This window comes from Pezoporus occidentalis, unplaced genomic scaffold (genome assembly GCF_034315485.1).
Source record: "Pezoporus occidentalis ecotype Australia unplaced genomic scaffold, CSIRO_AGI_Poc_V1 ctg392, whole genome shotgun sequence".
NCBI lineage: Eukaryota > Metazoa > Chordata > Aves > Psittaciformes > Psittacidae > Pezoporus > Pezoporus occidentalis.
In genome coordinates, this window is record NW_026915716.1 from 208733 (window position 1) to 223730 (window position 14998).

General features: G+C 63.6%; 2 protein-coding genes across 3 annotated transcripts; both read left to right on the forward strand.

The window, feature by feature from the left end:
• Positions 1 to 517: 517 nt before the first annotated feature.
• On the forward strand, positions 518 to 5168 carry NEMP1 (nuclear envelope integral membrane protein 1). Its single transcript, XM_062632659.1, has 9 exons — positions 518 to 667; positions 712 to 960; positions 1041 to 1251; positions 1481 to 1553; positions 1647 to 1740; positions 1877 to 1991; positions 2664 to 2889; positions 3056 to 3229; positions 4826 to 5168. Exons 1-9 carry the CDS (start codon positions 518 to 520, stop codon positions 5031 to 5033), a joined length of 1500 nt encoding a protein of 499 aa, XP_062488643.1. The 3' UTR covers positions 5034 to 5168.
• An 880-nt stretch (positions 5169 to 6048) lies between these two features.
• Positions 6049 to 13975, forward strand: MYO1A (myosin IA). 2 transcript variants are annotated; one of them, XM_062632651.1, is made up of 29 exons: positions 6049 to 6251; positions 7055 to 7198; positions 7309 to 7424; positions 7564 to 7658; positions 7746 to 7850; positions 7933 to 7979; positions 8095 to 8158; positions 8239 to 8337; positions 8421 to 8524; positions 8613 to 8760; positions 8849 to 8967; positions 9042 to 9128; positions 9211 to 9276; positions 9355 to 9459; positions 9754 to 9816; positions 9908 to 10108; positions 10187 to 10413; positions 10490 to 10690; positions 10770 to 10863; positions 10951 to 11100; positions 11180 to 11248; positions 11440 to 11526; positions 11688 to 11762; positions 11867 to 12001; positions 12082 to 12188; positions 12276 to 12408; positions 12493 to 12645; positions 12721 to 12848; positions 13749 to 13975. In XM_062632651.1, the coding sequence occupies exons 2-29, from the start codon at positions 7076 to 7078 to the stop codon at positions 13870 to 13872; spliced, it is 3225 nt and encodes a 1074-aa protein (XP_062488635.1). In that variant the 5' UTR covers positions 6049 to 6251; positions 7055 to 7075; the 3' UTR covers positions 13873 to 13975. The 2 variants fall into 2 exon arrangements, with proteins under 2 accessions (XP_062488635.1, XP_062488636.1); XM_062632652.1 differs by lacking the exon at positions 11440 to 11526.
• The last annotated feature ends 1023 nt before the right edge of the window (positions 13976 to 14998 follow it).

Below are 14998 nucleotides of genomic sequence, written 5' to 3' on the forward strand. Positions count from 1 at the left end.
CTGACGCACATCCTCCGCCTACGGCCCCGCCGCTTCCCGGCTCCGCCGCCCACGGGCCGGGGGGGGGGAGCCCGCCCGATCCCGCTCCCCGCCTACGGGCGGCCGCTGCCCACGGGGCCCGGACCCGCTCGGGGCTGCGGGAGCCCCGCGCTTCGCCCCCTCCCCTCCGAGGGCCGTGAACGGGGGCACGGAGCCCCCGGACCCGGTCCGGCCCCGCACGCTGCCCGGTGCGGGGGCTGAGGGGCGGAGCTCCGCGCCCCAACTCCCGCCCACGCGTGACCCCCTGCACAAAAACGCCGCTTTCTGATAGGAGAACGGGGTTGTCAGTCAGGTGTGCTTGTCTCTGATTGGCTGAGGGGTGCGTCTGTTAAGCCGTTTCTAAGGCGGGATTAGCGGTTGCTATGGGCTGGGCTTGAACCGCCCCGTCTGGTTGGTCACAGCGGTGGGCGTGCCTGGCTCCTGATAGGCTCCTAAACTAAGCAGCCTTCCGATAGGCCTGTTGAGCCTTCACTCTGCCATGACGCAACGCCAGCGCCCTCTCTCATTGGCCGCCGCTGGCCCCTCGGTGGCCGTTGCCAGGCGGAGCGGCGGAAGGTGGCGGCGCGGCCGCGGCGGGAGGGATGAAACCGGCTCCGGGACGGCGGCGGCGGCGGTTGCCATGGGGCGCGTTGGTGCCGGTGCTGCTGCTGCTGCTGCTGGTGGGGACCGCAGGTACGCGGGGTCCGGGGGCCGCTGCGGCCCGGAACGGGAGCGGGGCACGGGCCCGCGGCGTTCGCCGCCTCCGGAGCGGGGCTGACACCGGGGGATGCGCTGCCCGCTCCGTGCCTCCTTGCAGATGCCGGGGCGCCGCCGGTGATCTCGCTCCTGGAGGGCCGCGTGTACCATGAGTCGTCCCCGCATCACTTCTGCTACACCAACACGCACAAGCCGCGGTGGCACGAGATCTGGACCAGGATGCAGGTGAGAGGAGGAGGAGGAGGAAGGTCCTTTGGGTCCCCACGGGAGCCATCCCTCCGTGCGCTGCCCTTTCCCCCGTGCAGATCCGGGTGAACAGCAGCCGCATGATCCGGGTCACCCAAGTGGGCAGCGAGGAGGAGCTGGGCGAGTCGAGCGTGTGGAGTTTCCTTTCGTCCTTCCTAAAGGAGAAGCTGAACGACACCAGCATCGACGTGGACCTCTACAGCAAGAAAACCTGCCTCAAGGTGGAGCTGCTGGAGGACGGCACCGTGTACTGCGTCGTCCTCTTCCGACGTACGGCTTTTGGAGGGGGCATTGAGGACATGGGGCTCGTGTGCTGAGGGCTGGTCCTGCCTTGGGGAGGAGAATGGGCTGCAGAGAGAAGCCTGTGTCCATCCATGGGGTGTAAACGTAGGGCTCTGGTCAGGGGGTGCCTGGGGTGCTGCCGCTTCCCTGTCCTTGGGACTGCACCCAAGGGACTCCGTGCTGGGGTGTTCTCCAGCCGGATTCATTCCCTTTCCAGGCTTCGACCCGAAGCTGTTCCTGGTGTTCTTCCTGGGCCTGTTGCTGTTCTTCTGTGGGGACGTGCTGAGCAGGTGAGTGCCCTGGGCACGAGGAGCGCTGGGTACCAGTGCCCGGTTGCGCCCAGGCACCCCTGAGCTGTGAAACACCTCGTGTCATCCCTGCAGGAGCCAACTCTTCTTCTACTCGGCCGGGATCAGCTTTGGCTTGCTGGCTTCATTGCTCATCCTCATCTACATGGTCTCCAAGGTCCTGCCCAAGGTGGGTGTCTGAAGAACACTGTGCAAGAACAGCCTGTGTACAAGAACAAGTTGTATGCAGCTATACAAGAACAAGTTGTATGCAGCTATACAAGAACAAGTTGTATGCAGCTTGAATCTCCCATCTCTTCCTCTAGAAGAACCATGTTTACTTGCTGCTGGTGGGGGGCTGGTCCTTCTCCCTGTACCTGCTTCAGCTGATCTTCAAGAACCTACAGGAGATCTGCAGGACCTACTGGCAGTACCTGCTGGGTGAGTGTGAGCCCTTTGGGCTCACTGGAGCTGCAGCAGGCTGGTTGCCAGCCATAGCCTGGGCTGCATCCTGAGCAGTGGGTCCTGGAGAGGATCCTGCCCCTCTGCTGTGCTCTGTGAGAGCCCCCCTGCAGCACTGTGAGCAGTGCTGGTGACCTCAACATCAGGGCATGGAGCTGTTGGAGGCCACGAGGATGCTCAGGGGCTGGAGCAGCTCCCATAGGAGGCAGGCTGAGAGCATTGGGGCTGGAGCAGAGAAGCTGCGTGGGGAGCTCAGAGCAGCTTCCAGTGCCTGAAGGGGGGTACAGGGATGCTGGAGAGGGACCTGCATCAGGGACTGGAGCGATGGGACAGGGGGTGATGGGTTCAGAGTGGAACAGGGGGAGTTCAGGTTGGATACAAGGCAGAAGCTTAGTGTGAAGGTGCTGGGGTGCTGGAATGGGTTGAATGGAGAAGGTTTGGCTGCTCCATCGCTGGCAGTGCTCAAGGCCAGGTTGGAACACCCTGCTCCAGTGGAAGGTGCCCCTGCCCGTGGCAGGGGTTGGGACTGGATGAGCTTTAAGGTCCCATCCATCCCATTCTATGAGTCTATGATAAGATGCTGGTTTCCTGCCAGCTCGGTGCTGCAGCCCCTGCTCCTCTGGGGCTCCTTCAGCCTCTGCTCCCCCGCAGGTTACCTGCTCCTCATGGGCTTCGTGAGCTTCGGCATCTGCTACCGCTACGGCCCATTGGAGAATGAGCGCAGCATCAACCTCCTCTCCTGGGCCCTGCAGCTCCTGGGCCTCTTACTGATGTACTCAGGCATCCAGATCCACCCCATCGCCTTGGCCTTGGTGGTCCTTGCCTTCTGCACCAAGAACCTGGACTACCCATTGCAGTGGGCTTTCGCTGCCTACAGGTGAGGGCTGCATTCCCTGCTCTTGCTGCTGGACGGAGCCTATGGGGTGGCTGTCCCAGGGGGTTGTGCCCTCTTCGCCCTGGCGTCGGTGCCTTGGAGCAGGAGGCAGAGGGGCCCGGGGGCTCTGATCCCGCTGCGCGGGCAGTGACCGCTGCTGTGTTGGCAGGAGGCTGCAGGGCGCCTGGCTCGGGCCGAGCCCCCCACGCCTGCTCACGGAGGAGGAATTCCGGCTCCAGGGCGAGGTGGAGACCCGCAGGGCCCTCGAGGAGCTTCGGAGCTACTGCAGGAGCCCGGATTTCTCTGCCTGGACAGCGGTGTCCCGCATCCAGGCGCCCAAGAGGTAAGGAGCCCCGGCACAGGGGTGGCCAGCGCGGGGCTCTGTGTGCTGCTGAGAGCCCAGGCTCGCTCTGTGCTCCCATCCTGGCTTTAGAGAGGGGAGATGGAGGCAGGGATGCTCTGCGGTGGGTTGGGAGCAGGGGGGGTGCCACAGGGGAGGGTTGGGGTTAGGGTTGGGGTTAGGGGTTAGGGTTTGGGGTTAGGGGTTGCGGTTAGGGTTGGGGTTAGGGTTTGGGTTTAGGGTTAGGGTTGGGGTTGGGGTTGGGGTTAGGGTTAGGGTTAGGGATAGGGTTAGGGTTAGGGTTAGGTTGGGGTTAGGGATAGGGTTGGGGTTGGGGTTAGGGTTGGGGTTGGGGATGGGGTTGGGGTTAGGGTTGGGGATGGGGTTGGGGTTAGGGTTGGGGTTGGGGTTAGGGATAGGGTTGGGGTTAGGGTTGGGGTTGGGGTTAGGGATAGGGTTGGGGTTGGGGTTGGGGTTAGGGATAGGGTTAGGGTTAGGGTTAGGTCCTGGTGCCAGAATGCTTCACCCTGGTGTGCCAGAGCCTCCCAGGAAGGCAGTGGTCACGTGTGTACAACACATATGTGCAACACCTGTGTGCAGCATGTGTGCAACTCGTGTGCAGCGCATCTGTGCAACGTGTATGTACAACACATATATACAACACGTGAGTACATGTATGTGCAACATGCATGTACAATACATGTGCGCAGCACATGTACAACGTGTGTGCAACACACGTGTGCAACACACATGTACAACACATATGTGCAACACGTATGTACAACACGTGCGTACAACATGTATGTACAATGTGTGTACAACACGTATGTGCAACACATGTACAACATGTATGTGCAACACATTTACAACACCTATGTGCAACACGTGTGTGCAACACCTATGTGCAACACGTGTGTGCAACACGTATGTGCAACACGTATGTGCAACACGTATGTGCAACACGTACAACACATGTACAACATGTATGTGCAACACGTGAGTACAACACGTATGTACAAAACGTGTGTACAACACGTATGTATGACACGTGTGTACAGCACATATGTGCAACACATGGACAACAGGTGTACGTGTATGTGCAACACGTGTGCAACATGTATGTACATGTATATATAACACGTATGCACAACACTTGTACAACACGTGTGTACAACATATATACAGCAGGTATGTGCAACATGTATATACAACATGTATGTGCAACACGTGTGTGCAACACTTGTGTGCAACATGTACATGCAACACACGTGCCACACATGTGCACAACGTGTGTACAACACGTATGTACAACACTTGTGTGCAACATGTACGTGCAACACACGTGCCACACATGTGCACAACGTGTGTACAACACGTATGTACAACACTTGTGTGCAACATGTACGTGCAACACACGTGCCACACGCGTGCGCAACACGTGTGTACAACACGTATGTGCAACACATATGTACACTTGTGTGCAACATGTACGTGCAACACACGTGCCACATGTGTGCGCAACACGTGTGTACGCCACACACGTGCAACACGCATGTACGGTGCGTGTGCATCACGTGTTCCTCTGGGGCTCCTCACCAGGTTTGCTGACTTCGTGGCCGGCGCCTGTCACGTCACCCGCGACGAGGTCTCTGTCCACGAGCGCGAGTACGGCCTCGGTGGCATCTTCCTTGAGGACCAGCTCTTCGAGGAGGAGGAGGAGGATGAAGATGATGATGATGATGATGCCTCCCTTGCCAGGAATCACACCTGTAACTCCCTGCCCTACAACCACCTGGGTGCTCATTGAGGTTGGCTGCCCTGCACGGAGGTGAGGGGCAGAACTGCTGCTGCTGCCCCATTGGAGCCCCTCTTCCCGCGCCAGCACCTCCGGGCTCTGCTGGGAGCCTCCCTGGCTATGGGGTGGGGACGGAGCGGAAGTGCTGTCTCGGGGGCAGGTGCCCGGGAGGGTTGAGGTGCACGAGGGGACCTTCGGACCGTGCTCAGCCCGTGCCCGCAGCCAGGCTGCTGCCGGGAGCGCCCTGCTCCTCCTCTTACCAAAGACACCGGCGGGCTCCGGCTGGGATCTGCCTCTGCCTTGTCTTAAACTCCCTGTGGATACCAAAAAGCCCCCGATGGAGACGTGGCTCAGCTCCGGCGCTCGGGAGGAGCCCCGGAGCCTTCGTGGTGCCCTGCTCCCCGCTGCTGCTGTGTCCTGGCAGAGGCCGGGAGCAGCCTCCTTCATCCCCTCGCCTCGTGCTGCGTGGGCTGAGGAGGAGTGTGGATGTGCTTCCTCCCCTCCCCACCTTGCTGCAGCGGGGTGCTGGCACCTCGCTGTGCCATTGAAGCTTTTCCCCAGTGTTACGTGGGGCCATCCCCATTGCTGCGCTCCCTCCCGGCTCTGGCAGGGTTGGAGGGGACACCCCATCTATGCAATCACAGCAGCCCCGTGAGGCCCCTTGCTAAGCAATAACCCTGCCCCTATGGCCGCTGCTGCCCTGGTTCACTCCCCTGGCCTTGCCTTGCTTTTCCTTCCCTTCCCCTGCCGGTGTGAGCCCCCTCTCTTGCTGCATCCCTCTGCGTGACTGATGACTGGTTATATTTGTAATAAAGATGTATTTTGTAGCTTCGGAGCCTCCTTTGCCCATCCCTCGGGCCAAGGATGCTGACGGTGCCCTAGGGGCGAACACCATGCCCCTGGCTGCCGTGTTCCCTAGGGCAGGACTCGCCGTGGCTCTCCCTGCTTCCCGCAGCCCTGGGGAGGAAGCTCCCTTTGTTTGCTCTGAGCTGCCGGGGGTTTTCCCTGCTTGTTCCATTGCCTCCGGGGCAGGGAGGGGAGCGCGGGGCCGCAGCCGCTCCGAGGGGCCGGGGGCAGCGTCCCGGCTCCTTGGGCCTCAGTTTCCCTGCTTGCAAACGGGCACCGTGCCCTGAAGGGAGGGCCCCTGCTCTCCCCCGCCCCTCCGGGGGCCGCACCGGGCGCTGGGCTGGCCCGGAGCCACTCCGCAAGCTGCTGCTCTGCAACCGGGAGGTGAGTGCTGGACCCCTCCGCTCCCACCCAGCCCGGAGCACCCAAACCCCCCCCGGGGCACCCCGTCCCCACAGCACCCAACCCAGGGCACCTCCGCGCCGTGGGGTGTTGGGGATCCTGCGCTATGGGGAGGTGGGGGTGAGCCCTGGAGCTGGGGGGGGGGGGGGGGCTCTTGCTCTGGTTCTCCCCCCCCCAATGGGTGTTCACTTTGGGGTCCTGCTCGCAGCAGCGCCGGGGGAGGCCGTAGGGAGCGGTGGGGGCCGCCTTGTCCGGGTGGAGCCGTCTCCATCCTTCCCCACCTCTGCGCTCGTGAACTTTCCCCGGGCACCGGGGTTACGGGGTTGGGTTTACAGCCTGCAGCCGGGCTGTAAACGGGGGGTGAAGGTCACCCCAGGGGCTGGGACTGCTCCGAAAGAGCCAGGTGAGGGCTGGCTGGGGAGGGAGCAGGATCCCGTGGGTGCCTTTAGGTGCTGCAGGGCTCTCCGGGTGGGTCCTGGGCTCCCCTGGCCCTGAGCCTGGCCCTTCCCGCCCCGGCTTCCCCCTGCCAGGAAGGAGGGAGGAAGCAGGGGCTGGATTTGTCCCTGCCCCAAGAATAGGCTCCAGGTGTCCGCGTTTCCTGCCCGGGGCTCTGCTTCCCCCCGGCTCCCCATCCCCATCCCGGGGTCCTGAGCGCTGCGGTGCCCTCCGCGCGACGAGGTTGAGGGGGGCACCAGGGGCTGCTGAGGACCGGGGGTTGTTGGTGGTGGTGTTTTGGGGACGGGGCTGCGTGTCTGTGGCTGCAGCGCCCGCCCCTCTCCGCGCAGCATCCCCGGAGCCGCCCTGCCATGGAAGCCACGGAGCCGCTGTTGGACGCGGCAGCGATCGGGGACCTGGTGCTGCTGGACCCGCTCAGCGAGGATTCGCTGCTCCGCACCCTGCGGGAGCGCTTCCGACGAGGAGACATCTACGTGGGCACCGGGATGGGGCTGCGGGGCGGGCGGGCTTGGGGGGAGCAGAGCGCGGCGCCGGGGTCTGGGTCCCCCACCGCAGCCGCACGCAGCATCCTGCTTCCCTGCAGACGTACATCGGGAACGTGGTGATCTCGGTGAACCCCTACCAGCCCCTGCCCATCTACACCCCCGAGAAGGTGCAGGAGTACCACAACTGCAACTTCTTCGCTGTGAAGCCCCACATGTGAGCGCGGGGGAGCCCCTCGGTCTCCATAGACCCTGCCCGAGGCTTTGGGGTCCGAGGGAGCGGGCTCACAGCCATACAACGGGGGGCTTTTGGTGTCCCCTGCTCCGAGCCCCTTCTAAGCCCTCCTCACCCGCAGCTATGCCATTGCCGATGATGCCTATCGCTCGCTGCGGGACCGCGACAGGGACCAGTGCATCCTCATCACTGGGGAGAGCGGGGCTGGCAAGACGGGTAGGGGCAGGGGTGCCGCTGGGTGCTCATAGGGGTGCTGCGGGATGGGTGGGCACGGCCCCGCTACCCACGGCCCCTCACTCGCAGAGGCCAGCAAGCTGGTGATGTCCTACGTGGCAGCGGTGTGCAGCAAAGGGGAGGAGGTGGACAAGGTGAAGGAGCAGCTCCTGCAGTCCAACCCCGTGCTGGAGGGTAAGCATCCTGCATCCTACACCCTGCATCCATCCCAGCCCCCCTGGACCACGCTGTAACCCCAGGTGTCCCCACCCTGCAGCCTTTGGGAATGCCAAGACCATCCGTAACGACAACTCGTCCCGCTTTGTGAGTGCCTGGGATGCTGGAACTGTGTCCTGGTGGGGCTGGAGGCACAGCAGGGGATGGGGATGTGGATGTGGGGAGGGGATCCCCTTACCCTGATCCCAGCCCCATCCCTCAGGGCAAATACATGGATGTGGAGTTCGACTTCAAGGGGGAACCCCTGGGAGGGGTCATCAGTAACTGTGAGTAGCGACCGCCCATCCTTGGGGGGGGGGGGGTCCCCATGCATCACACAGCCCATGAGCACTGCCCCTGCCCACAGACCTGCTGGAGAAATCCCGCATCGTGCGGCACGTCAAGGGCGAGAGGAACTTCCACATCTTCTACCAGCTCCTGGCCGGGGGCTCGGCGCAGCTGCTCCGTAGGTCCCAGCCCCGTAGCACAGGGTCCAAGGGGGATTCCATGGCAGGCTGTGGCTGAGCCGCCTCCTTGTCCCCGCTCCAGAGCAGCTGAGGCTCCGCCAGGACTGCCAGCACTACCCCTACCTGAGGGGGGAGAGCTGCAGCCTGCCCGGTGTGGATGATGCAGCCAACTTCCGCGCCGTGCAGGTACCACTGGGACCAGGAACCTGGGATCCCCCCCCCCCCACCAAAAACATCCACCCCATCCTGCTGAGCTGCCCGTGTCTGTCCCCAGGATGCCATGAGCGTCATCGGCTTCTCGCCCACCGAGGTGACGGAGCTGCTGCAGGTGACGGCCGTGGTCCTCAAGCTGGGTAACGTGGAGCTGAGCGGCAGCTACCAGGCCAGCGGGATGGAGGCGTGCAGCATCGCTGAGCCGCAGGGTAGGGGTGCCGATGGGACCGCTGCAGGGACCCCCTCTCGTCCCCCTGCTCCGCAGCCCTGTCACCGCTGCATCCCACACGCACACAGAGCTGCAGGAGATCGGCGAGCTCATCGGGCTGGAGCCCGGCACGCTGGAGCAGGCGCTGTGCTCCCGCACGGTGAAGGCGCGGGATGAGACGGTGCTCACCACGCTCAGCGTGCCCCAGGTGAGTGCCCCCCATTGCAGCACCCAGCGACCCCAGGAGCGGCCACAGGAACCCCCGCTTCGCCCTCTCCATAGGGGTACTACGGCCGGGATGCGCTGGCCAAGAACATCTACAGCCGCCTCTTCGACTGGCTGGTGAGCCGCATCAACACCAGCATCCAGGTGAGTGCCCGGGGGGACAGGCACCGGCTCCCCCATCCCGGATGGGGCCCTGGACCCCCTCAGCACCCCGCTGTGTCCCCAGGTGAAGCCGGGCAAGCAGAGGAAGGTGATGGGCGTCCTGGATATCTACGGCTTTGAGATCTTCCAGGTGAGGGCAGGGTCCCCCCGGCCCCATTCTGCAGCGCCGTGGGTATGGGCATGACCGAGCAGGACCCCTCTTCCATAGGATAATGGCTTTGAGCAGTTCATCATCAACTACTGCAATGAGAAGCTGCAGCAGATCTTCATCCTGCTGACCCTGAAGGAGGAGCAGGAGGAATACGTCCGAGAGGTACCCCCAGCGGGCGCTGGCCGGGCAGGATGCGGCCCCTCTGTCTATGGGTGCCAGAGGATGGCCCCATAGAGCCTCGGCCCCCCAGCGATGGGGAAGTGCCGGAGCCGTCTCCAGAGCACGTCGCTCCCTCGCCCCGCTCCCTGCCGGGAGCACATTCAATAGCAGGAAGGCAGGGAGGGATTCGGGATCCCTGTCCCCGTGGCCGGACATCCGGTTCCTGCCCCACATCAGCTGGGGGGGTGTCCGTGGGGCAGGATCCAGGGGTCCATGCACATCGCTGTCTGCTCCCAGGGTATCCAGTGGACCCCGGTGGAGTTCTTTGACAACAGCATCATCTGCAACCTGATTGAGAACGTGAGCGGCACCCAGTGCTGGGGTCCTGGGTCAGGGTGCTGGCTCCCCTCCCATCACATTGTTTTGGGTGACACCATCCATCCTGGTGCAGAGCAAGAGCGGGATCCTGGCCATGCTGGATGAGGAGTGCCTGCGGCCCGGCGTGGTCAACGAGGACACCTTCCTCACCAAGCTGAACCTCCTCTTCGCCACCCACAAGCACTACGAGAGCAAGGAGACCCAGAACGCCCGGCGCGTCATGGACACCAGCCTGCCGCCGCAGTGCTTCCGCATCCATCACTACGCCGGCAAGGTCCGTGGGGTGAGCTGGGAAGGGGCGCAGAGACACGGATCCATCGCTGCTGAGCGCTGAGCCCGCTCCCTCCTGTAGGTCACCTACAACGTGACGGGCTTCATAGAGAAGAACAACGACCTCCTCTTCCGCGACCTCTCGCAGGCCATGTGGGCTGCCCGGCACCCGCTGCTGCGCTCCCTCTTCCCCGAGGGGGACCCCCAGAAAGCCTCCCTTAAGCTGCCCCCCACCGCAGGCTCCCAGTTCAAGGCCTCGGTGGCGATGCTCATGAAGAATCTCTACTCCAAGAACCCCAACTACATCAGGTACCAGCCCCATGGGGAGAGAACCAAGGCTCCGGCACCCTCAGGAACGGCCTCCTCCCATCACTGCCCTCCTCAGGTGCATCAAACCCAACGAGACCAAAGCAGCCATGCTCTTCACGCCGGAGCTGGTGCTGGCGCAGGTCCGGTACCTGGGGCTGATGGAGAACGTGCTGGTGCGGCGCGCGGGCTACGCCTTCCGGCAGCTCTACGGCTCCTTCCTGGAGCGGTACAAGATGCTCGGCTCCCGGACCTGGCCCCGCTGGGCCGGTACTGACAGGTAACGGGGATGGATGAGGCAGCGGACGGTGACCCCATCATCCCTGATGCTGAGCAGCCTTCGTGTCCCTCCGCTGCAGGGCAGGGGCTGAGGCTCTGCTGCAGGAGCTGGCGTTCCCCGCCGAGGAGCTGGCGTTTGGCCACACCAAGATCTTCATCCGCTCCCCACGCACCGTGAGTCTGGGGGCACGGGTGGGTGCCAGCCCCGTGGGTCCCATTGCCACGCTGGGGGGCCCTGCTCAGTGCCCTGGTCGTCCCCAGCTCTTTGACCTGGAGCGGCGGCGCCAGGAGCGCGTGGTCCAGCTCGCCACCCTCATCCAGAAGATGATCCGGGGCTGGCGCTGCCGGACCCGGTACCAACTGATGCGCAAGAGCCAGATCATCCTCTCCGCCTGGTTCCGGGGCCATGCGGTGAGGATGGAGCAAGGGAAGGGGGGGGGTGGCCTGGTCCTTGACCCCCCTTGGGCTCACCCCACCTCTCCCACGGCAGCAAAAGAACAAGTACAAGCAGATGAAGAGGTCGGCGCTGCTGATCCAGGCTTACGTGCGGGGCTGGAAGGTGAGGGATGAGCACCCCAGGGCCACCAGGTCTCCCAGTGCAGGCAGCAGGCTGGGAACCACCATGCAGCCCGTGGTGGGACCGGGCTCATCTCCTCTCCCTGTCTTCCATCCTTCTCCCTCCTTCTCTCTTGCTCCCTATCTGTGTCGGTGCCCCCCGCTCCCCGGGCCCCCCGGGCTCTCCCCCCACAGTCTCGCCGGCTCCTGCGGGAGCTGAAGCGGCAGCAGCATCGCCACGCAGCCGCCGCCACCATCGCCGCTTACTGGAGGGGGTACCAGGTAACGCGCCCGCTGCATCCCTCCTGCCTGCCTGCCTGCCTGCCTGTCTGTCTGCACCCCCTTGTTCTCTCCACTGGGGACGGAGGGGAGGGATACCCGCATCCCATAGGGGTTGCCGTGGTGATGCCCCATGTCCCCATCACTGACGGGTGGCTCTGCAGGTCCGCAGGGCGTACAGGAGGTATTTCCGTGCTGAGGCCAGCACCCGCTTGGCCAGCTTCATTTATCGGCAGCTGGTGAGTGGGGCCCTGGGGGCATGGAACCCCCCTGCTCCTACCATGGGGCTGCACCAGGGACCCTCCCAACCCCTTTCATCCCCCCCCGCCCCTCCCCACCCCAGGTCCAGAAGTTCCTGATGGGGCTCAGCAGGAACCTGCCCCCGCTGGCAGTGATGGACCGGACCTGGCCCCCGGCGCCATACAAGTTCCTGGCCGCTGCCAACCAGGAGCTGAGGAGCATCTTCTACCGCTGGAAGGTGGGAGATGGGGACACGGAGGGGGGCTCCCTTTGGGCCCTCGTGTCTCTGCCATCGTCCTTCACCCCCTGCCTCGGCAGTGCAAGAAGTACCGGGAGGAGCTGCCTCCGCAGCGCAAGGCCCTGCTGCAGACCAAGCTCTGCGCCAGCGAGCTCTTCAAGGACAAGAAGATGCTGTACCCCAAAAGGTGCTGGGATAGAGGGGGGGGGGGGCTGGCAGGGAGGGGGTGATGGGGCAGCACCGTGCTCACTGCCTGTCCCCGTCCCCCTCCCAGCCTGCAGCAGCCCTTCCACGGCAAATACCTGGACCTGACACAGAACCCCAAGTACCAGAAGCTCCACGCCGTGGCCAAGGACAAGCTGGTGATGGCCGACACCGTGAGGAAGGTGAACAGAGCCAACGGCAAGGTGAGGCCCCAGCCCTATGGCACCGGGAGGGCGCACGGGGCCACGCTGACCCCCCCCCCATCACCACCACCCTGGTACCCACAGGCGGTGCCGCGCCTGCTGCTGCTCACCACCGAGCACCTCATCCTGGCTGAGCCCAAGGCCGCCCAGCCCAAGACCGTGCTGAGCCTGGGGGACATCCGCAGCGTCTCCGTCACCCGCTTCTCCGACGGCTTCTTGGTGCTGCACCTCAAAGAGGTACCCAGGGAATGGGGCATCCCATGGCGGGGGGGGTCCCTGGCACAACTGAACCCCCCCTTTCCTCCTCCCCAGACCTGCACAGGGGCAGCCAAAGGCGACTTCTTGCTTGTCAGTGACCACCTCATCGAGCTCGTCACCCGCCTGCACCAGACCCTCATGGACACCAGTGCCCAGGCCCTGGTCCTGCACATCACGGACCAGTATGGCCAGGGAGGGGATAAAGGGGGGGGGATTAAGGGGCGGGGCTAAAGGGGGTGTGGCAGGGCGGTGGCCACGCTGGGGCATCAGCAGGACGGTCCTGAATGGCTGCAGCCCGTGAGCGGTGGGTGTAATGAAGGCAGTTGATTGGGCAGGGGTTGGGGTGGGGCTGGGAGTGTCCCCCCTTCATCCCGTCCCCCCCCCCCCCAGCATCTTCCCCATCCCTTTATGCCCCCCCCATTCCTTTATGATTCCCCTCCATTTCTTTATAATCCCCCCATCCCTTTATGATCTCTTTGTTCCTTTATGATACCCCCATTCCTTTATGATCCCCCCATCCCTTTATGATCCCCCCCATCCCTTTATGATCCCCCATTCCTTTATGATCCCCCATCTCTTTATGATCCCCCCATCTCTTTATGATCTCCCCATCCCTTTATGATCCCCTATCCCTTTATGATCCCCCATCTCTTTATGATCCCCCCATCCCTTTATGATCCCCCCATCCCTTTATGATCCCCCATCCCTTCATGATCCCCCCATCCCTTTATGATCCCCCCATCCCTTCATGATCCCCCCATCCCTTTATGATCCCCCCATCCCTTTATGATCCCCCATCCCTTCATGATCCCCCATCCCTTTATGATCCCCCATCCCTTCATGATCCCCCATCCCTCTATGATCCCCCCATCCCTTCATGATCCCCCCATCCCTTCATGATCCCCCCATCCCTTTATGATCCCCCATCCCTTTATGATCCCCCCATCCCTTTATGATCCCCCATCCCTTTATGATCCCCCCATCTCTTCATGATCCCCCATCTCTTTATGATCCCCCTATCCCTTTATGATCCCCCCATCCCTTCATGATCCCCCCATCCCTTTATGACCCGCCCCCCCCAGGTTCTCCACCCGCTCCCAGAAGGGCGACGTGGCCATCACCGTGGTGGAGTCGGCCAAGGCAGGCACCAACGGCCCCGTCTGCAAGAAGCGGGGCAGCCACAGGATGGAGGTGCTGGTCCACTGATGGGGACCCCCTCCCTCACCCCCTGCCGGGACCCCCCCCATCCCCTGTGTGTCCTCCTCCTGCACCCAGGAGATGCTGCACCCCCATTAAAGGGATGCTGTGGTGTCGGTGTCGCAGTGTCCGTCCCCCCCTGTTACAGGCGCAGCAGGGACACCCACGGTGGTGTAGGTGTAGCTGGGGGTGTGTTGTTCAGAGCAGAGGATGGAGCCCCCCCCCGCTGCCTGATTGCGGCCGGCTCCCGGCTCGGCAGTGATTGGAAAGGCCCCAAATTGCAGCCACTTTTCCCATTAAGTGGAAGCAGCTCGCTCTGCCGCAGAGGCAATTTCGGGGTGGCCGCGGGTGGTTGGCACGTGAGGTCCTCGCCTCTCCGTCCCCATCTCCATCCCCATGCTCAGCATCCCCAGCCCTGCTGCGGGAGCCCCCCTTGACTCCATGCAGGGGGCTCCCCACTGCTGCCTTTGGGAGCCGCTGCTGCACCCCGTGTCCTGCAGCCCACCCGGAGCGGGGTCCCCACACCGCAGCCACCCCCCTCCTCTCGCTGCCTTTTCTCTCCTGCTCTCATCGTGCTCTCAGGGAGGGTTTTGTTCCCCGTCCCCACACGTCACCCGCGTTACCTTTGGGAGCTGCCACCTCCCCATCACATCAGCATCAGCACCAGCTCCCCGGTGGGCCCTGGAGCATCGCTGTGCTGCGTCGTGCATGGGGATGGGGATGGGGGGGACCACACATGTGTGGCAACGCGTGCCAGGGCACTCGGGCAGCACGCGGAGGGGCATGTGCTTGTGTGTGGGGTGCGGTGGGGAGGGGGGGACACGACTTGACGGCAGGGATGTGCCCTGGCTCTGAGGGCTTCCCCCTCCTCTTCCCTGCATCACGTCCCAGCGCAGGGCCCCTCCTGCTTGTGCACGGAGAGGGGTGAAAGCCGTAAAGGACCCCGGGGGCACGGCAGCGGCTGGCGGCTGCACGGCGCTTGGCACCGCTCGGGGAGGTGTTATTCATTAATTAGGCCGGCTCTGGCCAGGCTCCCGTTTAATTAACGTCCCCAGCACTGCAGATGCTGCCCTGCCCCGGGCTGCGCTGCCTCGTGAGCCACCGCTGCCGGGCCACCGGGGCTGCCTGTTGCTGG